Source organism: Symsagittifera roscoffensis, chromosome 8 (assembly GCF_963678635.1).
Source record: "Symsagittifera roscoffensis chromosome 8, txSymRosc1.1, whole genome shotgun sequence".
Lineage (NCBI taxonomy): Eukaryota > Metazoa > Xenacoelomorpha > Acoela > Convolutidae > Symsagittifera > Symsagittifera roscoffensis.
In genome coordinates this window covers 55,245,073-55,271,443 of record NC_087069.1, presented here as the reverse complement: position 1 = coordinate 55,271,443, position 26,371 = coordinate 55,245,073, and the positions used below count along the sequence as shown (strand labels likewise).

General features: G+C 35.6%; 3 protein-coding genes across 3 annotated transcripts in view; 1 reads left to right on the top strand and 2 right to left on the bottom strand.

Moving 5' to 3' along the window:
• Positions 1-26,371, bottom strand: part of LOC134853395 (uncharacterized) — a 551,043-nt gene that overhangs the window by 62,812 nt on the left and 461,860 nt on the right. The gene's annotated exons all lie outside the window — the stretch shown is intronic.
• Positions 1-26,371, bottom strand: part of LOC134853394 (uncharacterized) — a 410,233-nt gene that overhangs the window by 111,861 nt on the left and 272,001 nt on the right. The window lies entirely within an intron of this gene.
• Positions 7,293-26,371, top strand: part of LOC134853709 (uncharacterized) — a 66,769-nt gene continuing 47,690 nt past the window's right edge. Inside the window, exons 1-2 of the mRNA XM_063869708.1 lie at positions 7,293-7,555; positions 7,899-7,996. Coding sequence (XP_063725778.1) covers positions 7,960-7,996 — 37 coding nt within the window. The 5' untranslated portion in view covers positions 7,293-7,555; positions 7,899-7,959. The remainder of the gene's footprint in view (positions 7,556-7,898; positions 7,997-26,371) is intronic.

Sequence of the window (26,371 nt, the reverse complement as noted above, 5' to 3'; positions counted from 1 at the left end):
ATCAGTCGACGGACAATTTCCAGAATTCGCCTGATTCCTGCTTAAAATTGACTCAACATGCCGACTCGAGTTTTTTAATCATCTTCTAAATTGATTTAGTAGAATTCCGCCCGGCACATATATTGGATAATGATCTATAAAAAAAATTGTAGCCAAGGATAAAATGATGTAATGCTATATCTAAATCTCTTCAACATAATCAGAAGAATTGGTAAAATAAGTCAATTACTTAATCGTTACAACAATTGATAAAAGGTGAGCAAGATCATTCCGACTGGGTGGAAAAGTGTTGAAGACCTATCATTAAATTCAATAATTGTGAATACTGTAAAATTAGATACTGGTAGAAAGTTTTTAAAGGTAAGTTATGGTTATAAACTAACTATTATGTCTTTTACCTTCGAGAACCGAGGAAAAAAAGTGATTGCATGGGTTATAAAATCAGAGTAGCTAACAATTTCAAGTATAACAAAATAAATTGATAATGCTATAGAAAAAAGCATACCAAATTGATTTCCGACCTCCATCTGTTCAGAAAAATCCACAGTTTTAAAGACTGGAAATGCTTGTAAAAGAGTTTTGATCCATTGGAGAGTTTTCCAGATCGGCGCTTTCTGTGTTCGGGACAGTGGTTTTGTCATCAAAGTCCTTCCGAGGAGCGGGAATTTTTGAGAGTAGAAAATCTGCTGTCACTGGAATGCCTCAAAATTCAGGTTTAATCGTAAAACTGTAATCTAGAACCAGATTTTCCGAGTTATAGGAGCTGAAAGCTTATTGGTGTTCAGAAATGAACTTCTCCCTCCTCGCATTTTTACAGGGAAAACCTAGCACCGACCATTCTCACTCATTGTACCGGAAGCTTCCGATGGACTAAGACATGACTCAGCATGGCGCAAGCGAGGTTTTTTTCATCCTTTTCTTCAATATTATCCTACCTAATTCGGCATTTGGGTTAGCGATGTGTCAAAAAGAAACATTTCCTCTTAAATGTGATGTTTTAATGAGCCCTATTTTTCACCCCTTTATCCGGTTAGTTCTACTGTAGACCTAGGTAAATTTAGAATTTAGGCGTTAAGACGTTCAAAGTAAACTATCCCGTTAACTCGACTTTCGATTTTGCTGAGGATGTAAACTTTAGTAAATGAGTTTACCATTGGAATTCTGCTGCAAGCGGTCACTGTCATTTTGATTTGGTCCTCCGAGATGCAGCCTTTATCCGTTGAAGCTCTGTTTTTTGGTAGCAAAGATGCATTTAAGGAGCCGCCCTCAATTTAGTTCCCCAGTTTCAGGCCTTATCGTTATCGATGATTGATACTTCTTTGTCTCCAAATTCAAACAAGTTATCTCAGTCTGACCATTTTCAAATTGTATTTGGTTTTCTTGCAAAATAATTTTTTGGAAAGGAGAAAATTTGATTGAAGATTGAACCGATGAATATAGGTTTCAAAAAAAAACGGGAGACAGCATCCTTAAGAGATGGTCAAGGCGAGTCAAAAATATTGCAAAGAGTTTTGTTTTTATATCATTTACAATTTTTTAACCATTTTTTTGCCAGATCTATGGTCACCGACGGACGAAAAAAAAATTGTAAGTTGTTTGAACCTCAAAAGAAACTTCAAACATATACTTTAAAATCAAGAAGCGTGGTCCACCAAAATTGATTCAAATGACTTACCATGAGCGCAGTTATTTTCTCAAATAAAGTCGATAAAGCTATTAGTTGAAGTATTTGAAGTGTTTTTTGCTGAAGGAAATTTCGAGAAACGATCGATACAGAGAAAAAATTAACCTTTTGATTGAAAACTTCTAACAGGCCTGGAAAATCTATGTCTACGTCTTTATTTGGATCTGAAAGATCTGGTAATTCTTGACCGAGTTGTTTGGAATAAAAGTTATATGATTTTACCCGCTTTCGTACATTGAGTGCAAACTGTAGATATGTCTGTAAATGTGTGGCCACCAGATGTATTCCGCGCAGAATTTCTTTCCAAACTGTCTTGAATGATTTTTGTGTAAAATCTTAATCATCGCGTTTCTCAAGTCAGAATAGGTTACTAATTTTCCATCCATATATAATGAGCCTATAACTTCAGGATAGTCTTTCGGGTTTGCAATTTTTAAAGTCTAATATCCCTTGGAGCGACTTGACTGAAGGAAATGAAAAGTTGGTCTGCTTCAATCAGTAAAGATAAAATTTTCCGACTAAATAACGAAGTCAATGAAGGAAATTGCCATGGTCTTTTTTAGCGATTTAAAATAACTTTTGACTAAAGCTAATTTGCGTTAGGTTTAATTTTTCCTTTCAAAGAAAACAAAAAAACCGGAATTAGAAAACTTTTCTTACAATTTTGCTATTGGACAAAATTACAGAGTTTATACAAGTAACGTCAGGAGTAAGATTAAGAAAATTTTAACTTATAGATTGAAAAAACGGAAACCTTCATAAAAAATGGAAATTATTGTGAGATCGGTGTTCGAAAAATCCAAACAAATACATGAAATGAGCAAAATTCTGATTGACTGCGTGTAAAAACTCAAATTTGAAGACGAGAATTAAAAGTTGAGGCAATAACTTCATTAAGTAGTAATGCAAACTTGTATGATTCCAGGTTAGACACAAACAGCTTAGGTTGTAATTTTAAATTCAATCCGACAGATTTAAGGCTTGATTAATTTTTGACTTGTTTGCTACCACAAACTTTTTCATAATTGGAAATTGGGCTAGCTTTGTCCGAAGGACGTTGTAAAACTAAAACCGTAAAGCCCATATCTTTGCACGCTTGTTGTTTGAAAGAGAAATTGAACGGTTATAGTCTAATTGCCCAACATATCAGATTACTGTTGTATGTTTTATTACAGTGAGGTGTGTTTCAACTGCCAAAAGTAGTCCTAGTATTTCTAATGCATCCTTTTGATTTATGGAGCTTTAGAAATGTTTCTCAAGGAGTTGTTTTTACTCAGACTCAATGTACAGTATGTGAGGCGTCTGATTTTACTCTTCATTGAATTTTACGTCGAAGAGCGTAACTTCAGTTAAACTTACGATCTCTTCTTTGATCTGTTTGAAGGCAATTGTTTGATTTTTGTTCCGTTGGAATTTTGACTTTTCGTACAATAATGGTCTCAATGGGCTACTTAGTGTTACGAGATTGAGTACAAAGTTCATGTTTCGAATAATGGAGCCAAAAAATGAACGTAAGTCTTTCATTTGTTTTTGGAATGGGAAAATTTTTGATTGCCAAAAATTTGTCAATTAGCTGAGTGACTCCATTGTCGATAAATTCAAAACATAGCCTTTCTGTTTCGTTTTGAAAAACTTTATAATTTAGTTTTTTGATTGCGAAATTATAACTATCTAAGGTCGCTAAAAATTTACTAACAATGTTTTTTTTTGTGCAGAAAATTCTCCTTTGGATGCACTTCAAATATCGTTTAAGTAACAATTTCTGAAAGGAACATTTCCTATGGTTGATTCCATGACTCTTTTAAAACCATTGGGCATATCTCCCAGTCCGTAAAAAATGTGAAATTGATAGCTGCCTGTCATATTGCCATCGACAAAACTAAAATTGCATTGTACGCTTGTAAAATTGTCGGAAGCTAATTGGTTATAAGCCTTCTCTAAATTGAGTTTTGTAAACCAAACATCTCCGGTGGGGTGGACTTTTCACAAAGTGTTGCTGCGATGTTTTCTACAAACTCGTAAATATTGGGCATTTGGTCTTTGCTCTCGAAAGTTTGTTTGTTTAAAAATTTCGAATCTAGTTTAATTGATTTCTCTTTCTCGCAATATATGAAAATATGGCTTATGAGTCGATCTTTATAGCAAGTATCAAAATTATCAAATTTTGTGATGTTTACATCGGAGTTTAATCTAAGATGTTTGTCTTCGACTGAGCCTTATACGGACGCTAGCGCTAGAAGTTCCGAAAGTTTTGTAAACGAAATGTGTAAAAGCTCGACTGTGGTGAGTTTTTCACTGATTTTTTCCCTTTTGTTCCGAGTGTCAAATGTAACAAAGATTTTAGTTTTTGTCGGCCTCCTTTAGTCGCATTCCATTAATTTTCCTGAGTTCTCCTTTTTGAGAGGCTGTATTTTTGTCATTGTAAGTCTTTGTTCCGCCAAATTTTTTTTTTCAAATCTGGCGTTTTTTTGTCCTTCGGTTTTGTTGCCGTCTGGGGATTTTTCTACGATAAACGGAGCAAAAGGATTTATTTCGGATTTAGTAATTGTTTAATATTGATATTTTCTATACTCTGGAATTAGATCTCGTCTTTTTTCTTACGGAATTTGGTGCTTGATTGAATGGCTTTGCCAGAATTGTAGATGCCTTCTGACGCTTGCTTCGTTCATGCTTGACACCACAAAAAAAGATCTAATGCTAATTCTAAATCTATTTAAAGAATAAAAAGTTTTGCTTAAGTATGTGATTTACCTCATCGTTGAAACAATAGATAAAACGGAAATAAGATCACTCCGACGGAGAGGACAAAAATTGAAAGTGAAACAAAGACCTGTCATTGAATTAATTAAATGTTATTACAACAAAATTACATCACACCAGCCAATGCATCAAAGCGGAACAAATTTAGTTTAACAAAAATATTAATTATTAATTCCACACATTATTGAAATATATAATTTAGTGCAAACCAACATTAAATTTCTCAATGTTCGGTGTTCAAGGTTTAAAAAGAATTGAATCGTATTATGCACATAGTAAAATCTCTTATAGATTTTTGCTACTCCTGTCAAGGAAAAATTCATGATAGCATGAATCCAAGATACTCCAAGAATCTCTAATTAATTGGAAATGAAAACTATAAAACTCTGCAGCAAATAGAACTGTAATCAAGATAAAGAAATAGAAAATTTTCGATAAAAACAGAAAATCAATGGCTAAAGGAACCCATGCCGTTAAATGGTGGATACTCAATCAAATGCCATATCTACAAACCGCAACATCTTGAATCCAAAATTACATCATAAATACGTAAGCTACATCAAAGTTAGGTAGAAATTGCATAACGACGGTGATAAATAGTTGATATATTGCATGCATGGAATGATAATAGTTTTGCTCGACAAAAGAGACGGGATTTTTGTGCGTGGGCTGGTATTTCTTCCAATTAAATTTCAAATTTTGAGCCAATAGTTTTTGAAACATTTTAAAAACGTCATCCGAATTGTGTTTTTGTTCCTAGCTCAAATAACAATTTTCATTTTAACTCTGAGCCTTTTTTTATAAAGTTTTGGGGGTTTGCGACGATTAGGGCGTGATACTTTGCGTGCTACTAACACGTATACGGAGATTTTATCTGTCTGAAAAACTGTTCGAAATTGAATGTTTGTTTATTTGTTCTATTCGGTAGTTTGATATATGCAAAATAAATCAATTTGCATTTTACACAGCATAGGGTAAATGGTTTTTAAAAAAAGCGTTGAAAAATAATAAAACAAAAATGAAAAATAAGGGAAATAGGAACTTCTTAACAATCTCACTTATTGAAAAAACGGAGGGAGTTTGTTAAGTAGATCCAGTTAGTCATTATTCGATCTTTCAGAGTGCAACAAAGTAAGAATTCTCATTAAGAAGCTCCTAATTTTGTTTATTGATAGAGAATGAAGTTTTTATAGAAACCACTGGTTGGAGATATTTTATAGTAGAACCAGAAAGCTTTGCAAAAACAAAAACACCAAAACAAGCAGCGCATACAACCGAACATGTACAACCGAATATCATTGGATAGACAATCAAGACAAACAACGGAACTTGGTTTAGGAAACAATCTGTGTAAAAAACCTCAATTGATTTTCAAAGAATTAGACTGCCTGTTGTTTTGTGAAAATTTAAATTGGCTAAAGCCAACAAACCTGCTTGATGTCGCTAAAATTTTTGCAAGGTATAATCAACAAAAAGCTAGAGAAAAAATCAGGATTATTTATGTACAAAGACAGAAATTCATGACTCGCAGGCTAACTACCAAAGAACTAGCGAGAGAAAAACTGAATACACAACAAAAAATCATAATAACCTGAAAAGAAAACAAAAGATAAGAAAATATTTTTAAAGAAAACAAATCATAAGAGCATGCAAAATTGCCACCTAATTATCTAGACATTTGAAAAATAAAAAGCGTAGTCCCGGATACACAAAAACTGTGGTGACTCTACTTTTGAGTAACCAAAGTATTTGCCACTTGTGTTCCACAGAAACACAGCCATAAATTTTGAGAAATCAAAATTAAAAAAAAATGCTAGTCATACAGTTGCCATATAATAAAAATCGCTAATCATAAACTTTTCGTGCAATTTTTCATTATAATAGAATGGCATGAAAATGTTATGCCTAGCGTTTTTCCAAATATGAAAATTGTATGACTAGCATTTTCGTCAGCCCGGGATTGTGGCTGAAAGCGTGAAAATACGATGCAAGGTATGAATACCAAATGTGGTCACTAGTTTGTTGATCATGAAAAAGTTCATTCCACTATAACAGCGTAAAATTAGTTTCCAAAACTGGAGTTCATATGTGGAGGGGAAGCAGATAAGAGCTGAATTTTGTTAAAAAAAACGGGTTTTTAGTTTTTGAGGTGGGGATTCGGGCTCTTTTTCCTTTCCCCCACCTGCAAGTTCTTTTATTTAAAATTACTGGTCACATTATCCGATTGTCGTGAACTATGCTATGCAGACCGATTAGGCCATGTCAAACATGCTTAGTCTTTTTAATCAATCTTGTAAGAACACTCGTAAACCATAAAAATGATGCTCGTGTGAAGTTTTTTTTTGGGGGTAGGGGGGGGGGGGGGGTGGGGGTGGAGGAAAAAGAGCCGAGATTCACTCCAAAAGTTATAATGCCTATGGAAACTGATTTGATTTTTTTTAACTTGACGGTCTTCAATTTGGGACTGCAAATTGCAAGACTATAAAGCTTTTTGAGTTTTACAAAAATAAATTTTGCAAAAATAAAATCAATCAAATGTTTGTCTACGACATATAACAAGTCATGATACCTCTATGTATTAGTCACAACTATTGGGGGGAGTGCAAAAGACGACAGAAATTAATTTATTTATAGACCAGAGTTACCAAAAAAATCTCAGTAGTTATATGTTTTTTTTATATACAAATATAACTCGAGCCATAATAAATTAATTTTTACAGTTTTAATATCTCTTCGTATTAACATGAATGGTAAACTAACACGTGCCATAACACTTCGTTCAAAAAGTAATGTGAGAGTTTCTTCATTGATTTGAGAAAAAACTTCGCGTTTCAGTTTACATTTTTCATCGATAAATTTTGGTTGATTGTTAAGTCTGAATTTGTACAGCTATTGATTCTCTCGATCATTTTTTTGAAATCGTTCACAATATTCATCCCCACTTTATTACAGTTTCACATTTTTTCATTTTAGTTTGAATCGGAAAATCGTTCACTAGTGAATTAATTTCGAAATCTCATATTAATTTTTGGATTAGTTTTCTATTCAATTTCTAATGAAAATTTATTTTTCTACATCATAAGTCCAAGTCTTGCAATCAAATTAGCAACGGTGAGTTTATGATTGATTGAGGGTTGTGTTAAAATCGAAGTATTTTTTGGAATAATGACGTCAATTTTTTCGTCAAAAACCAAAACACCCGCTTTCCGAAAAACGTCAAATGTACAAAAAAAGTTGGGTTATTGTCATCGAATGCTTCTAGCATAAATAGGTTTCCAAGTTCTGTAAACTGAAAAGATATGAGAATTACAAAATTACACGAATTGGTTAAATGTGGATTTAGGCAGTCGTTTTTTTTGCCAAATCAGTTTATTATTTAGTGCCAATTTGTCATACATGTCACTATTTTAGGGCATCATTTTTCTTAACGTGTACTTCAAATATACTTGTTTAGACGGCCTGTCTAATTCGCTTGTCTCTGATCTCCAATTGAACGCCATTTGAAACGAATCAAAATGGCATCTGCGTCGGGAAATCGAAACAACATTCCAGGTAAACTGAAATATGAACTTGGGGGCTATTATAAAAAAAACTAATACAAAAAACAAACTCGCGCTTTTTATTTGAAGCTTCTTTGATTGGTTGTAGCACAATTGCCAAAAATTTTGACGAATTTTGAAGAAACGCGGAATTTTTATGCGTGGGTGTTTTATTCATTCAGTCAACCTTCGACTTTTTTTAATTGCACAATCTTATCAAATTTTTTCAGACTAATTGAAAAATAATGTTGCCATGAGCTGAAATACAAAAAGAATAACTTATTTGTGATCATTTCCAACCAAGTCACAATAATTTGAATTTTGGGATAATTTGATGACTATAATTCAAAATGTGATAGTTAACGGGCAATAAATTTCGTGCTATTAAAAGTAAGCGGCAGTTTCAATCCTTCCACATTGATCTTGCGCTTATTATTTCGTTATACGCGCAAAACAGCACAAGCAAAAAACGTTACATTGCTTCTGAGGGTTTTAAAATAGGAAATTGTTTTTTTTTTACTATTCAAAACTTTCTTTTTTTGCCAGGTTTTAAAAGATTTCTTTTGAAACCAAAAAAGTGATCGGCAAAACAGATAACTATGAATCATTGGGGATATAAGAGCAGTCTTGCTTATTTTACCGTTAACTATCGCGACTAAATTGTTGACCAAAATAATTTTCATTGAAAAATAATTGTCAAGAGAGAAAACCCTTAATTCCTTAATATTCGGTTTTTTCAACCTATAACCAGTGTTTGTTCAAAAAATTGATAAAGAATAATCACCCACACGCTATGTAAAGTACAAGGTGACAGTTTATGCATGTATGAATAAGTGAAGTAATCCAAAGTCCAAAGAGCAAGATTCAACTCAATATGGAACGATTTCTAGTACGGATAAAAACTTCTTTTATTCTTTACTCACTATATCGCACGTTAAATGTCCCCATAATAAAACTCTTGAAACTTTTAACATCTTGGACAAAATAATCATAGTTCATTTTTTTTTTCAATTTTGAGCTCAAAAGAAAACTTTCTTCTGGTTTCCTAGCTTTCTCGAAAAATCACAGCAAAGTTCTATAAAAGTTGTTTTCACAGCAATTGGCTTGAAAGAACTCTTGTATGAATTTGTTCACTTGTTCACGCTCACATGTTTATTTTGCAGTTTACTACCACAAAATTCATTTTTAAATATGATTGTCTTAGTATAACTGAAAAAGCCCAAAACAAAAACAATTTCGAATAGTGAAAAAAATTTTTGCCAAAAAAACTAGGTAACAAGAAGTCTAAAATGTTTGTAGAAAAAACTACCCCCATCACGCATGTTCCGTCTTTCTTTCCGAAAGTCGGAATTTTAAATCATAACAATTGTATATTTGTCAGGTTTCTGTTGAATTATTTTTTCCGCTTAAGCTCGTTTCATTTCATATTGTTTAAACTTTTAAAATACTTTTCAATTTTTTAAAATATTCATCTTTAGCATTAAGTTTTCGCAACGTCTTTGTTGTCCATTTTAGAGACATTCTTTCTTGCATAATATTTTTAACCTTTTTTCCAATAAAGTTTTTGAAATTTTCTTAGATATTTTAAAACCTGTAAGGTAATGTAGTTTCAAAAACTGTAATATCTATGTAAATTGTTCGATAGACAAATTACATAGATATAAATTCAAAAGTTATTTGAAACTGTATTTACTGTTTTTTTTTGGTACTGAAAAAAAACAACCAGACGAAATCGAGTAACTAAAAAACAACGATCGAATATATATGGAAAATCCAATGGTGCTTACATTAAGTTCGGGAAACCACCAATTGTCGCAAGCAATATGTGTTCTTATTTCAAAAACTTCAACTCGCTGCAATTTGCTAATTGTTTTTTCTACCTTTTCAAAATGAATTTTTCAAAAATTTTGAATAAATCAGTAGATAATGATTACAATTTTTGTCAGCTTATCTATTTTTGTCAGTTTATTCATTTGAGTGACCACATCATCCTTATTCCATCAATGCAATCATTGTGTTCCAATTTACAAACTAAAAAGGGTTACTACAAAACTTACAACCAATTACAAGTAACATACTGCATTCATACACATGAATACTTATGAAAATCAAACAAGGAACACGGTAAAAAAAATCCAACTTGTAGAATTTATAAAAACAAACAATGAATAATTTGCTTGAAATCCAATCGAAACATCAGTAATTCGCTGAACCAATTGTCGATTTTTTTGTAAGAAAGGAATCGTCCAACTTTTTTTGATTGAATAGGCGGAATTTAAATAATTGTCTAGTCATGTAGTCATCGCCCAGTGCTCTCCACTATCATTTATTGGAGCTAGATTAGCCATTGCTAAAATGATATTGTAGACGAGCGACTATATCAGCTAAATGTGTTCGAGTATTTTTGCATCTTTCAAAAACCTGTACAAAAAAGATTTTATCCATTTTCGCAATTAGTTTTGAATTATTTACATCTGAAACATAAAGAAAAAATTCAAATTTTTTCTTAGTTTTCTTTGTACCAAAACATTGATAATAGTATTAATTTCTGCCTTTGGTGCATCGAGCTATCAGACGAAAAGTCGAAACTGCATATAGTCTGAAAGAGGTTAAATTAAACTATGATTTTTAGTAGCATACTTGAATTTTTGACAAATAAATGAGCCAAGTACAAAATGAGCCAAGCGAATATCCACTGGCGTTATAACTCATTGTGTTGTTAAATTAACTTTCCTACAATCGAGAATAGAAAAAATTGTAAATTGCCCACATAAGTCAATATTGTATCAAATTATTCATCTAAGCCACCCCTTATTTTGCTGTACGAAGTTCTGTTTGGTGAAAATTTGAACTAACTTTCCCTTCATTGACTAAAGCTTTAAGCTAAGGTGGTTATCACGCATATCCAAATAGAGACTACAATCTGTCTTCAGTTTCCAACACATTACTGCTATTATCTAGAGAAGTACTGCAAATTAATTCTTGATTTTAAGATAAAATAAGTGTTTGTAAAACTGCGAGTTTAGCAAAAACCTCCAAATTTTTTTAAAAAAAAATCCGTACCAAAAATGAATATTTTAAAAATTAATTCATTTTCTGTTCTCGAAAATTTCTCAAAAAGAGAGAGACTCTTTTTTGACTTTCTTGAAAAACGAACGTAGTTAAACTACTTCTACGCTCGGATTTTTTTTGCGTCTTCCAAATGTTTTGGTGTCAAAAACTTTTGCAAATGTTTTGAGGTTTTTGCGTTTAATAACAACTTCTCAATCTCTCGAGCGTTAAATTGACACAAATACACCGCATTTTGTTGCAGCTGTGATCTGAAAATTTTTATTGAAACGAACTTCAATTTTTATAAGAGATTGTGCAAAAGCACCAAACGCTTTTTCACGCTATTTTGCTTGTTCACATAAAATTAAAAATTTATTTGAAAATAGAGCAACTTTCAGCTCGTGTAAGTCTTACTGAGACAAAATATTTTTTCTCTATCTGTAGTATCTTCCACTTTTATATTGATATTATTGGAATAGATCCTCAAAATTTTTTCAGTCCTAGATCCGTTAGGACTTATAACTTTGATACTGCCCCGTAGATATAATCTCTCCTTTTTTCTACTTTGCAAACGAAAAAAAAACAAGGAAGGAGTTACTGGATCACCGACTACCTTATATTCTATAAAATCACCATACATCATCAAGGGTTGCATTCAGGCAACCAATTTCAACTATTATTTGCTGTTAATAACAACCAAGTTATTACTCTAGATAATGAACACTAATTGATTCTCAGCCGAAATAACAGCTATTTTTGTACAGTTTTTTTCTTTTGATACAGTTTTCTCTTCCATTTATGTATGCATTTTTTCCAGCAATAACAATTTGATAAAACAAAAGATACAATATTTCTCAAGTTTGATCTCCCCATTCTCCTTTCGAACATAACTTTTCCGATAGTAAAGTGTAAAAGAACTGGCTCTTTAATGAAAGATTCCTACAAGTAAAAAATTCAGGTAAAAATTTTTTTAAAAAAATGATTTACTCTCAGCACATTTATTTATATTCTTTTAAAAAATTCTACTTTTTAAAGATCGTTGATAATGAATTTAGGAGGATTTTGTAGAGTTTTTCAAAAATTTCAAAAACTTCAACTGTTATTTGTAATTTTAAGTCTTCTTGGAAAGAAAAATCATCATTTCAGTTCTCGATTCTAGAGTTTTCTAAACGCGTTGTCAGAGATGGTTTGTACAGAATTGAGAGAAATTTGATTTTTGTGACATTTGGGATATAGCTCTCTCAGCAAAAGCTGTTTTGGTTTCACTGATTTTGAGTAAATTTCATTGTGCTGCAAGTATCTTACAGGTTCTGTTTCTTTGTCAACCAGAGTTTTTTGACGGAAAAACATTTTTTGAAAACTAAATTGTTTTCGGCATAATTTCATTTAAAGAAAATAGGAAAAAATATCAACATCAACCAATAAAGGTAAGACTCCCTTGTGTTGACTCGCAAACTTATCTACAAAGGACAGTACCATACTTCGAAATTATTTTATGTAATGTGAGATAACTTGAGGTCTTCTGAAGCGGCTGATTGATGGCTAAATTTTGTAGAAGATAATATGGTTTGTAAGCAGTGCTCCACTTTTTCTTTCAGATAAACAGCTTGATATTGAAAGAAAAAGGAAGATAACAAGGATAAATAATTAAAGAGTGGGAAAGATAAGGTAAGATTTTCATAAACTACAATTGGAAAGAAAACAGAGTGCATGTTCCATAGGCAAAGGTTTTGATTTTTTTGTAGCAAGAAGTTTTTGCATGAAAAAATAGGTATTTGCTACATCTGCAACCATACTCACCTTACTTAAAATTACACTCTAATGTTTTGGGCAACCGTATTCATCCAAGATTAATGGCTTTGTGTTGATTATTTTTATTGTTTTTTTTTTCGCTCAATATATTTTTTTCTCAATCTCTGTTTCAATTAATTTCCAAAAGATGCTCCGTCTATCAAGCAGATTGAGATCAAGCTGTCTATCAAGCAGTTGGTTTGGTTTTTGGGAAGATGGAAGGAATAGCGCACACGTTTTTCATCCTCATAAACTCCTACTTCCTAACCACTATAAAGTTTTCATTGCACTCAATATCCAGAATAACGAGAGCTGAATTGTTACAAGTTTTTCTATGGAGTTTTTGAAAACCGAGAAAAAATATTTTGCTGAAGCAATTATTTTAACATAAAAAAGTAATTAAAGACAAGAATTTCATGAGAAGATTTGTGAGGAATTGGAACAGTGGCTTGACTTGGTTACAAATTGACACGATGAGGTAATACCGAAAGCTAGAATCTATACCTTGCTAGTCCCTACCCTTATTCATACATCCCTTACGCAGATTGCTGCCCCGATATTCAGCAGAATATTGGCAATTTGGTCGAATATAAATCAATGCAATGCCGGGGTTTCCAGTTGCAAATCGGTAAAACCAGGCTGATTCTGCAGGGTTTTTGATTTTGAAAACGTTTAGTCACCGTCGTACTTAAGATTTTGTCCTCCTACTGCAATTGTTTTGACAGCTTTACCTCGAGGTCATCCCACATACTCCAGTCAGTTCCTTAATGCGAACCTCGTGCCGGGGTTTCCTTCAACTGCAACATCAACCTGCAGCTTGTAACCGGTTAAAATTGAATGAAACATCGCACGTGTCTGAAGCGGCAAAAACAGCTTCCCCTCCCAACTTTGTAATGTTCCCGTACAATAGCGTTGGAGCAATTAACTATTTTACTCCGACTCTTGAACAAGTACCCCTGCAACTGGGTCGCAAATTACTAGCTCGTCAATTCATCAACAGTATTTTTGGAATCCGGTCGCTTCATGAGTACTTCAACCTGTCCCGTTTTACGTCAACCCGCCATTGCAGTCGCAATCCGTTCGAGACTTAGCCGAAGTCGTGGCGTCAAACAGAAAGAATCCATTGCGCAAATAGAAAAACTCCAACTATGATTGCAATCTTTTGGAGTGACGTGAGTGGATAGGTCAGTTTCGTGCATTATTTTATTTAATGTGAGACAACTTGAGGTCTTCCGAAGCGGCTGATTGATGGCTTAACTTTGTAGAAGATAATTTGGTTTGTAAGCAGTGCTCCACTTTTTCTTTCAGATAAACAGTACTTAAAATTAAACTCTAATGTTCTGGGCAACCGTATTCATCCAAGATTATTGGCTTTGTCGTGATTATTTTTATAGTTTTTTTTTGCTCAATATATTTTTTTCTCAATCGCTGTTTCAATCAATTTCCAAAAGATGCTCCGTCTATCAGACAGATTGAGATCAAGCTGTCTATCAAGCAATTGGTTGGATTTTTGGGAAGATGGAAGGAATCGTGCACAAGTTTTTCATCCTCATAAGTTCCTACTTCCTAACCACTATAAAGTTTTCATTGCACTCAATATCTAGAATAACGAAAGCTGAATTGTTACAAGTTTTTCTCTGGAGTTTTTGATAACTGAAAAAATATATCTTTCGCTGAAGAAATTATTTTAACATATAAAAGTTTTTTAAGATAAAAATTTCATGATGGGATTTGTGAGGAATTGGAACAGTGGCATGACTTGGTTACAAAACGACACAATGAGGTAATTCCGAAAGCTAGCATCTATACCTTGCTAGTCCCTACCCTTATTCATACATCCCTTACGCAGATTGCTGCCCCGATATTCAGCAGAATATTGGCAATTTTGTCGAGCATAAATCAACGCAACGCCGGGGTTTCCAGTTGCAAATCGGTAAGACAACACTGATTCTGCAGGGTTTTTGATTTTGAAAACGTTGCGTCACCGTCGTACTTAAGACTTTGTTCTCCTACTACAGTTGTTTTGACAGCTTTACCTCGAGGTCATACCACATACTCCAGTCAGTTCTTTAACGCGAACCTCGCGTCGTGGTTTCCTTCAACTGCAACCCCAACCTGCAGTTTGTAACCGGTTAAGTTTGAATGAAACATCACAAGTGTCTGAAGCGGCAAAAACAGCTTCCCCTCTCAACTTTGTAATGTTCCCGTACAATAGCGTTGGAGCAATTAACTATTTAACTCCGCCTCTCGAACAAGTACAAGTGCAACTGGGTCACAAATTCCTAGCTCGCCAGTTCATCAACAGTATTTTTGGAATCCGGTTGCTTCATGAGTACATCAACCTGTCCCGTTTTACGTCAACCCGCCATTGCAGTCGCAATCCGTTCGAGACTTAGCCGAAGTCGTGGCGGCGAACAGAAAGAATACATTGCCCGAAAAGAAAAATTCCAACTATGATGGCAATTTTTTGGAGTGATCTGAGTGGATAGGTCAGTTTCGTGTATGACGTACTTGAAAACATTGGCAACTGGGAAAATGAATAGGCAAAAGCGGATTTCGCTTAATCAAATCTAATGTACAAGGATGCGTTAACGTTGGTGAACAAAAATTTGGGCATACTGGAACCGTCATGCATGCCCACCTCGAAAAACTTAACAGCTTTCAACCAAAGAAATTGCACAATTCAAAAGGATTATCACTTTTGGTGGTCTCATTTGAAGTCTTTCTTGTTGGTGAGATTCAATCGTTGTGATATGATGACGGTCTTAATGTAAACGTCATCTGAACCAAATTTGATGTAGTGTGCCTACAAAGATGGAGGCGTCCTGGTCCTCGTCGTACACGTTCAAAGGCAATCTGTGTTCCTTTGGTTTCAACTATAAAGAAAAGGCCAAAATGCAGGAGCGCATGAATTTGTTCTCTGGTAAAAGAAAAACCGAGGAACCTGCCAAGATGCAAACTATCGCCGAGCAAGGTTGAGTATCGGCCATGCCCGCAGCGCGCTGCAAAAAAACTTTCATAATGGGGTTTGCAAAGTGTTCAAGGAAAACAACCTTACTCAAAGGCGAAGACTTCTGCGGATAAAAAATCAGTTTCTCCTGTCTTCAACGGATCACAGTTTTGATAATTATCCGAAGGCTAGAAAAATCATTAAAGCCGAGTGCTAAAGTTGACACATTGAGCTCTTGCTTGGTGCAATCCTTCTCTTTCTCGAATGTGAGAAAATCTCCTCTGTTTTTCCTTCTCGAAAGTAAAAAAAAATAAGTCTTTACAGGAATAACTTCCCGCGGAAAAATCAACGTCTTGTTCCGCATCCGTGCAGAACCTTAAGAGTCTTGTTCAGTTTTTTGAGTTAAATGTGTCATTATTGATTCAGCTAATGAGTTGAGAGCTGATAATCGTCTTCTTTTGTGAGATTGAGCGTTTAATCACTCCTGATTTTTCGCAAGCAATTCTCGCCCTCCAAATGTGTGGAAAAAAGTCAATATGACCGTAAATGATTTTATTTCAACGGATTTCAATTCGACTGAGTTAGTCGACGTCACACTACCGCTGATATAATTAACACTGAATAAAATTTTTTGTAACCGCCTCTGTGAAGGATGAAATTATTCATGTGTCTCGATAAGTTGATGCTCCAGAAAGAATCCACAGAATCAATCGAGCCACCTCGGTATATTTATTCAAAAACCGAAATTAAAAATCCAATAGACTATCCTCCCTTTCTCTTTGAGCGGGTTGATATCAACTTGCTTCAAGTGCAAGGCTGAAGACGTAGGTTATTCAAAAACTAAGCGCTGTATGAATTTTAAGTTATGGTTCATACAAGCAAGCTGCTACTGGTTCTGCATCCGATCAGCATTTGAAAATCCTGCAATCATCAGCATAAGACGATGGTGAAAGGTATTGTCTAGAAATGTTAAGGTTCAATGATAGCAGTTCGTTACTCAACAACTACTACTAGCGTTGGCTCAGTTTAAGACGATACAAAAATGTTTGACAAAGATAGTTGCTGGAAAAACAAATACGCTGAGATATTATAACATGCATTTGTCCAAGGTTATGTTATTCCGGCTAAAACGCACAACACGCAGCTTTATTCTGCCCGTTTTTGAACAAACTTTTGCTCGTTGAGCCTGATTTACAGCAAAATTTGTTACACGTCTAATGCGCTTCCGGCAATATCAGTTTGTCGTTTCGCGAGCATCGAAGCTATGTTCCTTCGGTTTGACGCATCCCCTTGTAATGAACCTTCTCCGCATTTTTTGTGGCGCGATGATGTGGAAAATTTTCGGCGAGCTCCGCATATTTTTGGCTTTTCGGCAAAAATCCCGATTTTTTGTCGCAAAACGTGTGTATGAAATACAGGAACTCCTAACTGTGGATCAATGGTCCGCATGAATAGTGGAGATAATGCCTGAAAAGTTGCACCGGGGTTGGTGCTCCAAGGTTCTTTTTAGTCAAGGAGAACCAAAGGTACTGGGAACCGAGTTTGAGGAGGCACTTCAACATGTTGTTTTTAATATCCTCTCAAAGAAACGTGTGGGCATTAAGAAACATTTCAACACTTGATATCAGTAAACTTTCAAAGCACGCAGAGCCCATACTTATTTGGGAGAAGTACAGTAGTTATACAAAACTGCAGCAAGATGTTTGCTTTTTGCTTAGGTGTTTGCCGAAGCACAAGCTCTGCGGGATTGAAGCAAAAATTGTTAGTTTTGATTCAATCCAAAGCGTTCCCGGTTGAGTTCGGAAAATCTCAATCAGGCACAACCGTTAAAACATTTGTCTTATTCCAAATTACTCGTCATTTGTTGATGAAATGTTTTCGGAGGCATCTGCATTTTGCCCACAATCATCAACACTTGGATTAGTTGCGATCGATATTACATATGTGGTTTGTGGTAATGGGTTTGTTAGCGACGCTGCGTGCAGTTGATAGGTGTAGTTTGTTTGCAAAAAGCATTGCAAGCACGTTACATCCCATAGTATTAGATCTCCCTGTCAAACGGCTTGGTGCTTGGTTACTGCCATCGGCCATTCATTAACTGTGAGGTAGAATAATTTGAACCATTTGGCGGGACTTTACGCCGCAGTAGTGTGAAGAAACGGGCTTTTTTGTTCACATGTATAGCTACCTGTGCCGTACACATTAAAATTGATCCGTTTAAGGAAACCATTTCTCGTGTCTTGGCGATTGAAACCTTAATGTCCTGCCGGAAAGATCCAAGCGTTTGGCGGTTAGACAAATGTACCAATTTTGTTGGATTGGAGAAAGATCTTCTACTCTGTGTAGGAAAAGGGAAAAGACCGGCTCTGCCAATGTTTGTGCATTAGTGAAGCCAATGGAATTACAATCATCCTGTCCCACCGCATCAATGCGAGCTTTAGAAAAGTTCACTGCTCAGTTGCAAACGTGTTTTCTAAGCAAACTTTGAAATTCGCAAGTTAACGGACAATATTTTGTCTAGCACCTTTTGTTTAGTGGAGCATTCGTTAAATGCCTGATCAAAAACACCCATTGGTACGTGTTCACTCCGAAAATTTTCCTCTAAAACAAGCACTTTGTTACTTTTCATCACAAACACTTGATACCAACCTTGAATCATCCATCAAACTTCCAAGCTGAATCAACCCGTGATTTACGAACCGGTGATCTTGTGTGAAACGTCGATCCCGTCAGCCATCCTGGGCTTACACTTTAGGTCGAGTATCTGCGTTGCACCATGAAAAATTGGTCATTCGCCAGCAGTTAGGACTTTATCGGGCCGATTAGTAAGACCCCTCGTTACACTGGCTCAAGTTCTTTTGGGCTTTGGGGTTAAGCATTATTTCAATTGAGAAAGGTAGTGATTTAGGAACTTGAATATGAACGTAACTGCATCAAATTGAACTATAGTCTTATATATTAAGGACAGTCATCGATCGTATAAACGGCCCGCTCTGACGGATGCAACGCAGGTTTGAATCCTATCCAAGTCTTTTCTGTTATAAAACTCAAAATTGAGCCGAGCTTGATAGAGCACAAAACATACGCTCTTTAACCAAGTTCAAAACCCCACTCCGAAAACTTTTTTCTTAGTTTTTTTAGCTATAACATTTAGTGCATAAAGCAGCCTTGCATGACCTTAGTTAATAAGATTTGACTTTCTTGAAAAACGAACGTAGTTAAACTACTTCTACGCTCGGATTTTTTTTGCGTCTTCCAAATGTTTTGGTGTCAAAAACTTTTGCAAATGTTTTGAGGTTTTTGCGTTTAATAACAACTTCTCAATCTCTCGAGCGTTAAATTGACACAAATACACCGCATTTTGTTGCAGCTGTGATCTGAAAATTTTTATTGAAACGAACTTCAATTTTTATAAGAGATTGTGCAAAAGCACCAAACGCTTTTTCACGCTATTTTACTTGTTCACATAAAATTAAAAATTTATTTGAAAATAGAGCAACTTTCAGCTCGTGTAAGTCTTACTGAGACAAAATATTTTTTCTCTATCTGTAGTATCTTCCACTTTTATATTGATATTATTGGAATAGATCCTCAAAATTTTTTCAGTCCTAGATCCGTATAGGACTTATAACTTTGATACTGCCCCGTAGATATAATCTCTCCTTTTTTCTACTTTGCAAACGAAAAAAAAACAAGGAAGGAGTTACTGGATCACCGACTACCTTATATTCTATAAAATCACCATACATCATCAAGGGTTGCATTCAGGCAACCAATTTCAACTATTATTTGCTGTTAATAACAACCAAGTTATTACTCTAGATAATGAACACTAATTGATTCTCAGCCGAAATAACAGCTATTTTTGTACAGTTTTTTTCTTTTGATACAGTTTTCTCTTCCATTTATGTATGCATTTTTTCCAGCAATAACAATTTGATAAAACAAAAGATACAATATTTCTCAAGTTTGATCTCCCCATTCTCCTTTCGAACATAACTTTTCCGATAGTAAAGTGTAAAAGAACCGGCTCTTTAATGGAAAGATTCCTACAAGTAAAAAATTCAGGTAAAAAATTTTTTAAAAAATGATTTACTCTCAGCACATTTATTTATATTCTTTTAAAAAATTCTACTTTTTAAAGATCGTTGATAATGAATTTAGGAGGATTTTGTAGAGTTTTTCAAAAATTTCAAAAACTTCAACTGTTATTTGTAATTTTAAGTCTTCTTGGAAAGAAAAATCATCATTTCAGTTCTCGATTCTAGAGTTTTCTAAACGCGTTGTCAGAGATGGTTTGTACAGAATTGAGAGAAATTTGATTTTTGTGACATTTGGGATATAGCTCTCTCAGCAAAAGCTGTTTTGGTTTCACTGATTTTGAGTAAATTTCATTGTGCTGCAAGTATCTTACAGGTTCTGTTTCTTTGTCAACCAGAGTTTTTTGACGGAAAAACATTTTTTGAAAACTAAATTGTTTTCGGCATAATTTCATTTAAAGAAAATAGGAAAAAATATCAACATCAACCAATAAAGGTAAGACTCCCTTGTGTTGACTCGCAAACTTATCTACAAAGGACAGTACCATACTTCGAAATTATTTTATGTAATGTGAGATAACTTGAGGTCTTCTGAAGCGGCTGATTGATGGCTAAATTTTGTAGAAGATAATATGGTTTGTAAGCAGTGCTCCACTTTTTCTTTCAGATAAACAGCTTGATATTGAAAGAAAAAGGAAGATAACAAGGATAAATAATTAAAGAGTGGGAAAGATAAGGTAAGATTTTCATAAACTACAATTGGAAAGAAAACAGAGTGCATGTTCCATAGGCAAAGGTTTTGATTTTTTTGTAGCAAGAAGTTTTTGCATGAAAAAATAGGTATTTGCTACATCTGCAACCATACTCACCTTACTTAAAATTACACTCTAATGTTTTGGGCAACCGTATTCATCCAAGATTAACGGCTTTGTGTTGATTATTTTTATTGTTTTTTTTCGCTCAATATATTTTTTTCTCAATCTCTGTTTCAATTAATTTCCAAAAGATGCTCCGTCTATCAAGCAGATTGAGATCAAGCTGTCTATCAAGCAGTTGGTTTGGTTTTTGGGAAGATGGAAGGAATAGCGCACACGTTTTTCATCCTCATAAACTCCTACTTCCTAACCACTATAAAGTTTTCATTGCACTCAATATCCAGAATAACGAGAGCTGAATTGTTACAAGTTTTTCTATGGAGTTTTTGAAAACCGAGAAAAAATATTTTGCTGAAGCAATTATTTTAACATAAAAAAGTAATTAAAGACAAGAATTTCATGAGAAGATTTGTGAGGAATTGGAACAGTGGCTTGACTTGGTTACAAAACGACACGATGAGGTAATACCGAAAGCTAGAATCTATACCTTGCTAGTCCCTACCCTTATTCATACATCCCTTACGCAGATTGCTGCCCCGATATTCAGCAGAATATTGGCAATTTGGTCGAATATAAATCAATGCAATGCCGGGGTTTCCAGTTGCAAATCGGTAAAACCAGGCTGATTCTGCAGGGTTTTTGATTTTGAAAACGTTTAGTCACCGTCGTACTTAAGATTTTGTCCTCCTACTGCAATTGTTTTGACAGCTTTACCTCGAGGTCATCCCACATACTCCAGTCAGTTCCTTAATGCGAACCTCGTGCCGGGGTTTCCTTCAACTGCAACATCAACCTGCAGCTTGTAACCGGTTAAAATTGAATGAAACATCGCACGTGTCTGAAGCGGCAAAAACAGCTTCCCCTCCCAACTTTGTAATGTTCCCGTACAATAGCGTTGGAGCAATTAACTATTTTACTCCGACTCTTGAACAAGTACCCCTGCAACTGGGTCGCAAATTACTAGCTCGTCAATTCATCAACAGTATTTTTGGAATCCGGTCGCTTCATGAGTACTTCAACCTGTCCCGTTTTACGTCAACCCGCCATTGCAGTCGCAATCCGTTCGAGACTTAGCCGAAGTCGTGGCGTCAAACAGAAAGAATCCATTGCGCAAATAGAAAAACTCCAACTATGATTGCAATCTTTTGGAGTGACGTGAGTGGATAGGTCAGTTTCGTGCATTATTTTATTTAATGTGAGACAACTTGAGGTCTTCCGAAGCGGCTGATTGATGGCTTAACTTTGTAGAAGATAATTTGGTTTGTAAGCAGTGCTCCACTTTTTCTTTCAGATAAACAGTACTTAAAATTAAACTCTAATGTTCTGGGCAACCGTATTCATCCAAGATTATTGGCTTTGTCGTGATTATTTTTATAGTTTTTTTTTGCTCAATATATTTTTTTCTCAATCGCTGTTTCAATCAATTTCCAAAAGATGCTCCGTCTATCAGACAGATTGAGATCAAGCTGTCTATCAAGCAATTGGTTGGATTTTTGGGAAGATGGAAGGAATCGTGCACAAGTTTTTCATCCTCATAAGTTCCTACTTCCTAACCACTATAAAGTTTTCATTGCACTCAATATCTAGAATAACGAAAGCTGAATTGTTACAAGTTTTTCTCTGGAGTTTTTGATAACTGAAAAAATATATCTTTCGCTGAAGAAATTATTTTAACATATAAAAGTTTTTTAAGATAAAAATTTCATGATGGGATTTGTGAGGAATTGGAACAGTGGCATGACTTGGTTACAAAACGACACAATGAGGTAATTCCGAAAGCTAGCATCTATACCTTGCTAGTCCCTACCCTTATTCATACATCCCTTACGCAGATTGCTGCCCCGATATTCAGCAGAATATTGGCAATTTTGTCGAGCATAAATCAACGCAACGCCGGGGTTTCCAGTTGCAAATCGGTAAGACAACACTGATTCTGCAGGGTTTTTGATTTTGAAAACGTTGCGTCACCGTCGTACTTAAGACTTTGTTCTCCTACTACAGTTGTTTTGACAGCTTTACCTCGAGGTCATACCACATACTCCAGTCAGTTCTTTAACGCGAACCTCGCGTCGTGGTTTCCTTCAACTGCAACCCCAACCTGCAGTTTGTAACCGGTTAAGTTTGAATGAAACATCACAAGTGTCTGAAGCGGCAAAAACAGCTTCCCCTCTCAACTTTGTAATGTTCCCATACAATAGCGTTGGAGCAATTAACTATTTAACTCCGCCTCTCGAACAAGTACAAGTGCAACTGGGTCACAAATTCCTAGCTCGCCAGTTCATCAACAGTATTTTTGGAATCCGGTTGCTTCATGAGTACATCAACCTGTCCCGTTTTACGTCAACCCGCCATTGCAGTCGCAATCCGTTCGAGACTTAGCCGAAGTCGTGGCGGCGAACAGAAAGAATACATTGCCCGAAAAGAAAAATTCCAACTATGATGGCAATTTTTTGGAGTGATCTGAGTGGATAGGTCAGTTTCGTGCATGACGTACTTGAAAACATTGGCAACTGGGAAAATGAATAGGCAAAAGCGGATTTCGCTTAATCAAATCTAATGTACAAGGATGCGTTAACGTTGGTGAACAAAAATTTGGGCATACTGGAACCGTCATGCATGCCCACCTCGAAAAACTTAACAGCTTTCAACCAAAGAAATTGCACAATTCAAAAGGATTATCACTTTTGGTGGTCTCATTTGAAGTCTTTCTTGTTGGTGAGATTCAATCGTTGTGATATGATGACGGTCTTAATGTAAACGTCATCTGAACCAAATTTGATGTAGTGTGCCTACAAAGATGGAGGCGTCCTGGTCCTCGTCGTACACGTTCAAAGGCAATCTGTGTTCCTTTGGTTTCAACTATAAAGAAAAGGCCAAAATGCAGGAGCGCATGAATTTGTTCTCTGGTAAAAGAAAAACCGAGGAACCTGCCAAGATGCAAACTATCGCCGAGCAAGGTTGAGTATCGGCCATGCCCGCAGCGCGCTGCAAAAAAACTTTCATAATGGGGTTTGCAAAGTGTTCAAGGAAAACAACCTTACTCAAAGGCGAAGACTTCTGCGGATAAAAAATCAGTTTCTCCTGTCTTCAACGGATCACAGTTTTGATAATTATCCGAAGGCTAGAAAAATCATTAAAGCCGAGTGCTAAAGTTGACACATTGAGCTCTTGCTTGGTGCAATCCTTCTCTTTCTCGAATGTGAGAAAATCTCCTCTGTTTTTCCTTCTCGAAAGTAAAAAAAAATAAGTCTTTACAGGAATAACTTCCCGCGGAAAAATCAACGTCTTGTTCCGCATCCGTGCAGAACCTTAAGAGTCTTGTTCAGTTTTTTGAGTTAAATGTGTCATTATTGATTCAGCTAATGAGTTGAGAGCTGATAATCGTCTTCTTTTGTGAGATTGAGCGTTTAATCACTCCTGATTTTTCGCAAGCAATTCTCGCCCTCCAAATGTGTGGAAAAAAGTCAATATGACCGTAAATGATTTTATTTCAACGGATTTCAATTCGACTGAGTTAGTCGACGTCACACTATCGCTGATATAATTAACACTGAATAAAATTTTTTGTAACCGCCTCTGTGAAGGATGAAATTATTCATGTGTCTCGATAAGTTGATGCTCCAGAAAGAATCCACAGAATCAATCGAGCCACCTCGGTATATTTATTCAAAAACCGAAATTAAAAATCCAATAGACTATCCTCCCTTTCTCTTTGAGCGGGTTGATATCAACTTGCTTCAAGTGCAAGGCTGAAGACGTAGGTTATTCAAAAACTAAGCGCTGTATGAATTTTAAGTTATGGTTCATACAAGCAAGCTGCTACTGGTTCTGCATCCGATCAGCATTTGAAAATCCTGCAATCATCAGCATAAGACGATGGTGAAAGGTATTGTCTAGAAATGTTAAGGTTCAATGATAGCAGTTCGTTACTCAACAACTACTACTAGCGTTGACTCAGTTTAAGACGATACAAAAATGTTTGACAAAGATAGTTGCTGGAAAAACAAATACGCTGAGATATTATAACATGCATTTGTCCAAGGTTATGTTATTCCGGCTAAAACGCACAACACGCAGCTTTATTCTGCCCGTTTTTGAACAAACTTTTGCTCGTTGAGCCTGATTTACAGCAAAATTTGTTACACGTCTAATGCGCTTCCGGCAATATCAGTTTGTCGTTTCGCGAGCATCGAAGCTATGTTCCTTCGGTTTGACGCATCCCCTTGTAATGAACCTTCTCCGCATTTTTTGTGGCGCGATGATGTGGAAAATTTTCGGCGAGCTCCGCATATTTTTGGCTTTTCGGCAAAAATCCCGATTTTTTGTCGCAAAACGTGTGTATGAAATACAGGAACTCCTAACTGTGGATCAATGGTCCGCATGAATAGTGGAGATAATGCCTGAAAAGTTGCACCGGGGTTGGTGCTCCAAGGTTCTTTTTAGTCAAGGAGAACCAAAGGTACTGGGAACCGAGTTTGAGGAGGCACTTCAACATGTTGTTTTTAATATCCTCTCAAAGAAACGTGTGGGCATTAAGAAACATTTCAACACTTGATATCAGTAAACTTTCAAAGCACGCAGAGCCCATACTTATTTGGGAGAAGTACAGTAGTTATACAAAACTGCAGCAAGATGTTTGCTTTTTGCTTAGGTGTTTGCCGAAGCACAAGCTCTGCGGGATTGAAGCAAAAATTGTTAGTTTTGATTCAATCCAAAGCGTTCCCGGTTGAGTTCAGAAAATCTCAATCAGGCACAACCGTTAAAACATTTGTCTTATTCCAAATTACTCGTCATTTGTTGATGAAATTTTTTCGGAGGCATCTGCATTTTGCCCACAATCATCAACACTTGGATTAGTTGCGATCGATATTACATATGTGGTTTGTGGTAATGGGTTTGTTAGCGACGCTGCGTGCAGTTGATAGGTGTAGTTTGTTTGCAAAAAGCATTGCAAGCACGTTACATCCCATAGTATTAGATCTCCCTGTCAAACGGCTTGGTGCTTGGTTACTGCCATCGGCCATTCATTAACTGTGAGGTAGAATAATTTGAACCATTTGGCGGGACTTTACGCCGCAGTAGTGTGAAGAAACGGGCTTTTTTGTTCACATGTATAGCTACCTGTGCCGTACACATTAAAATTGATCCGTTTAAGGAAACCATTTCTCGTGTCTTGGCGATTGAAACCTTAATGTCCTGCCGGAAAGATCCAAGCGTTTGGCGGTTAGACAAATGTACCAATTTTGTTGGATTGGAGAAAGATCTTCTACTCTGTGTAGGAAAAGGGAAAAGACCGGCTCTGCCAATGTTTGTGCATTAGTGAAGCCAATGGAATTACAATCATCCTGTCCCACCGCATCAATGCGAGCTTTAGAAAAGTTCACTGCTCAGTTGCAAACGTGTTTTCTAAGCAAACTTTGAAATTCGCAAGTTAACGGACAATATTTTGTCTAGCACCTTTTGTTTAGTGGAGCATTCGTTAAATGCCTGATCAAAAACACCCATTGGTACGTGTTAACTCCGAAAATTTTCCTCTAAAACAAGCACTTTGTTACTTTTCATCACAAACACTTGATACCAACCTTGAATCATCCATCAAACTTCCAAGCTGAATCAACCCGTGATTTACGAACCGGTGATCTTGTGTGAAACGTCGATCCCGTCAGCCATCCTGGGCTTAC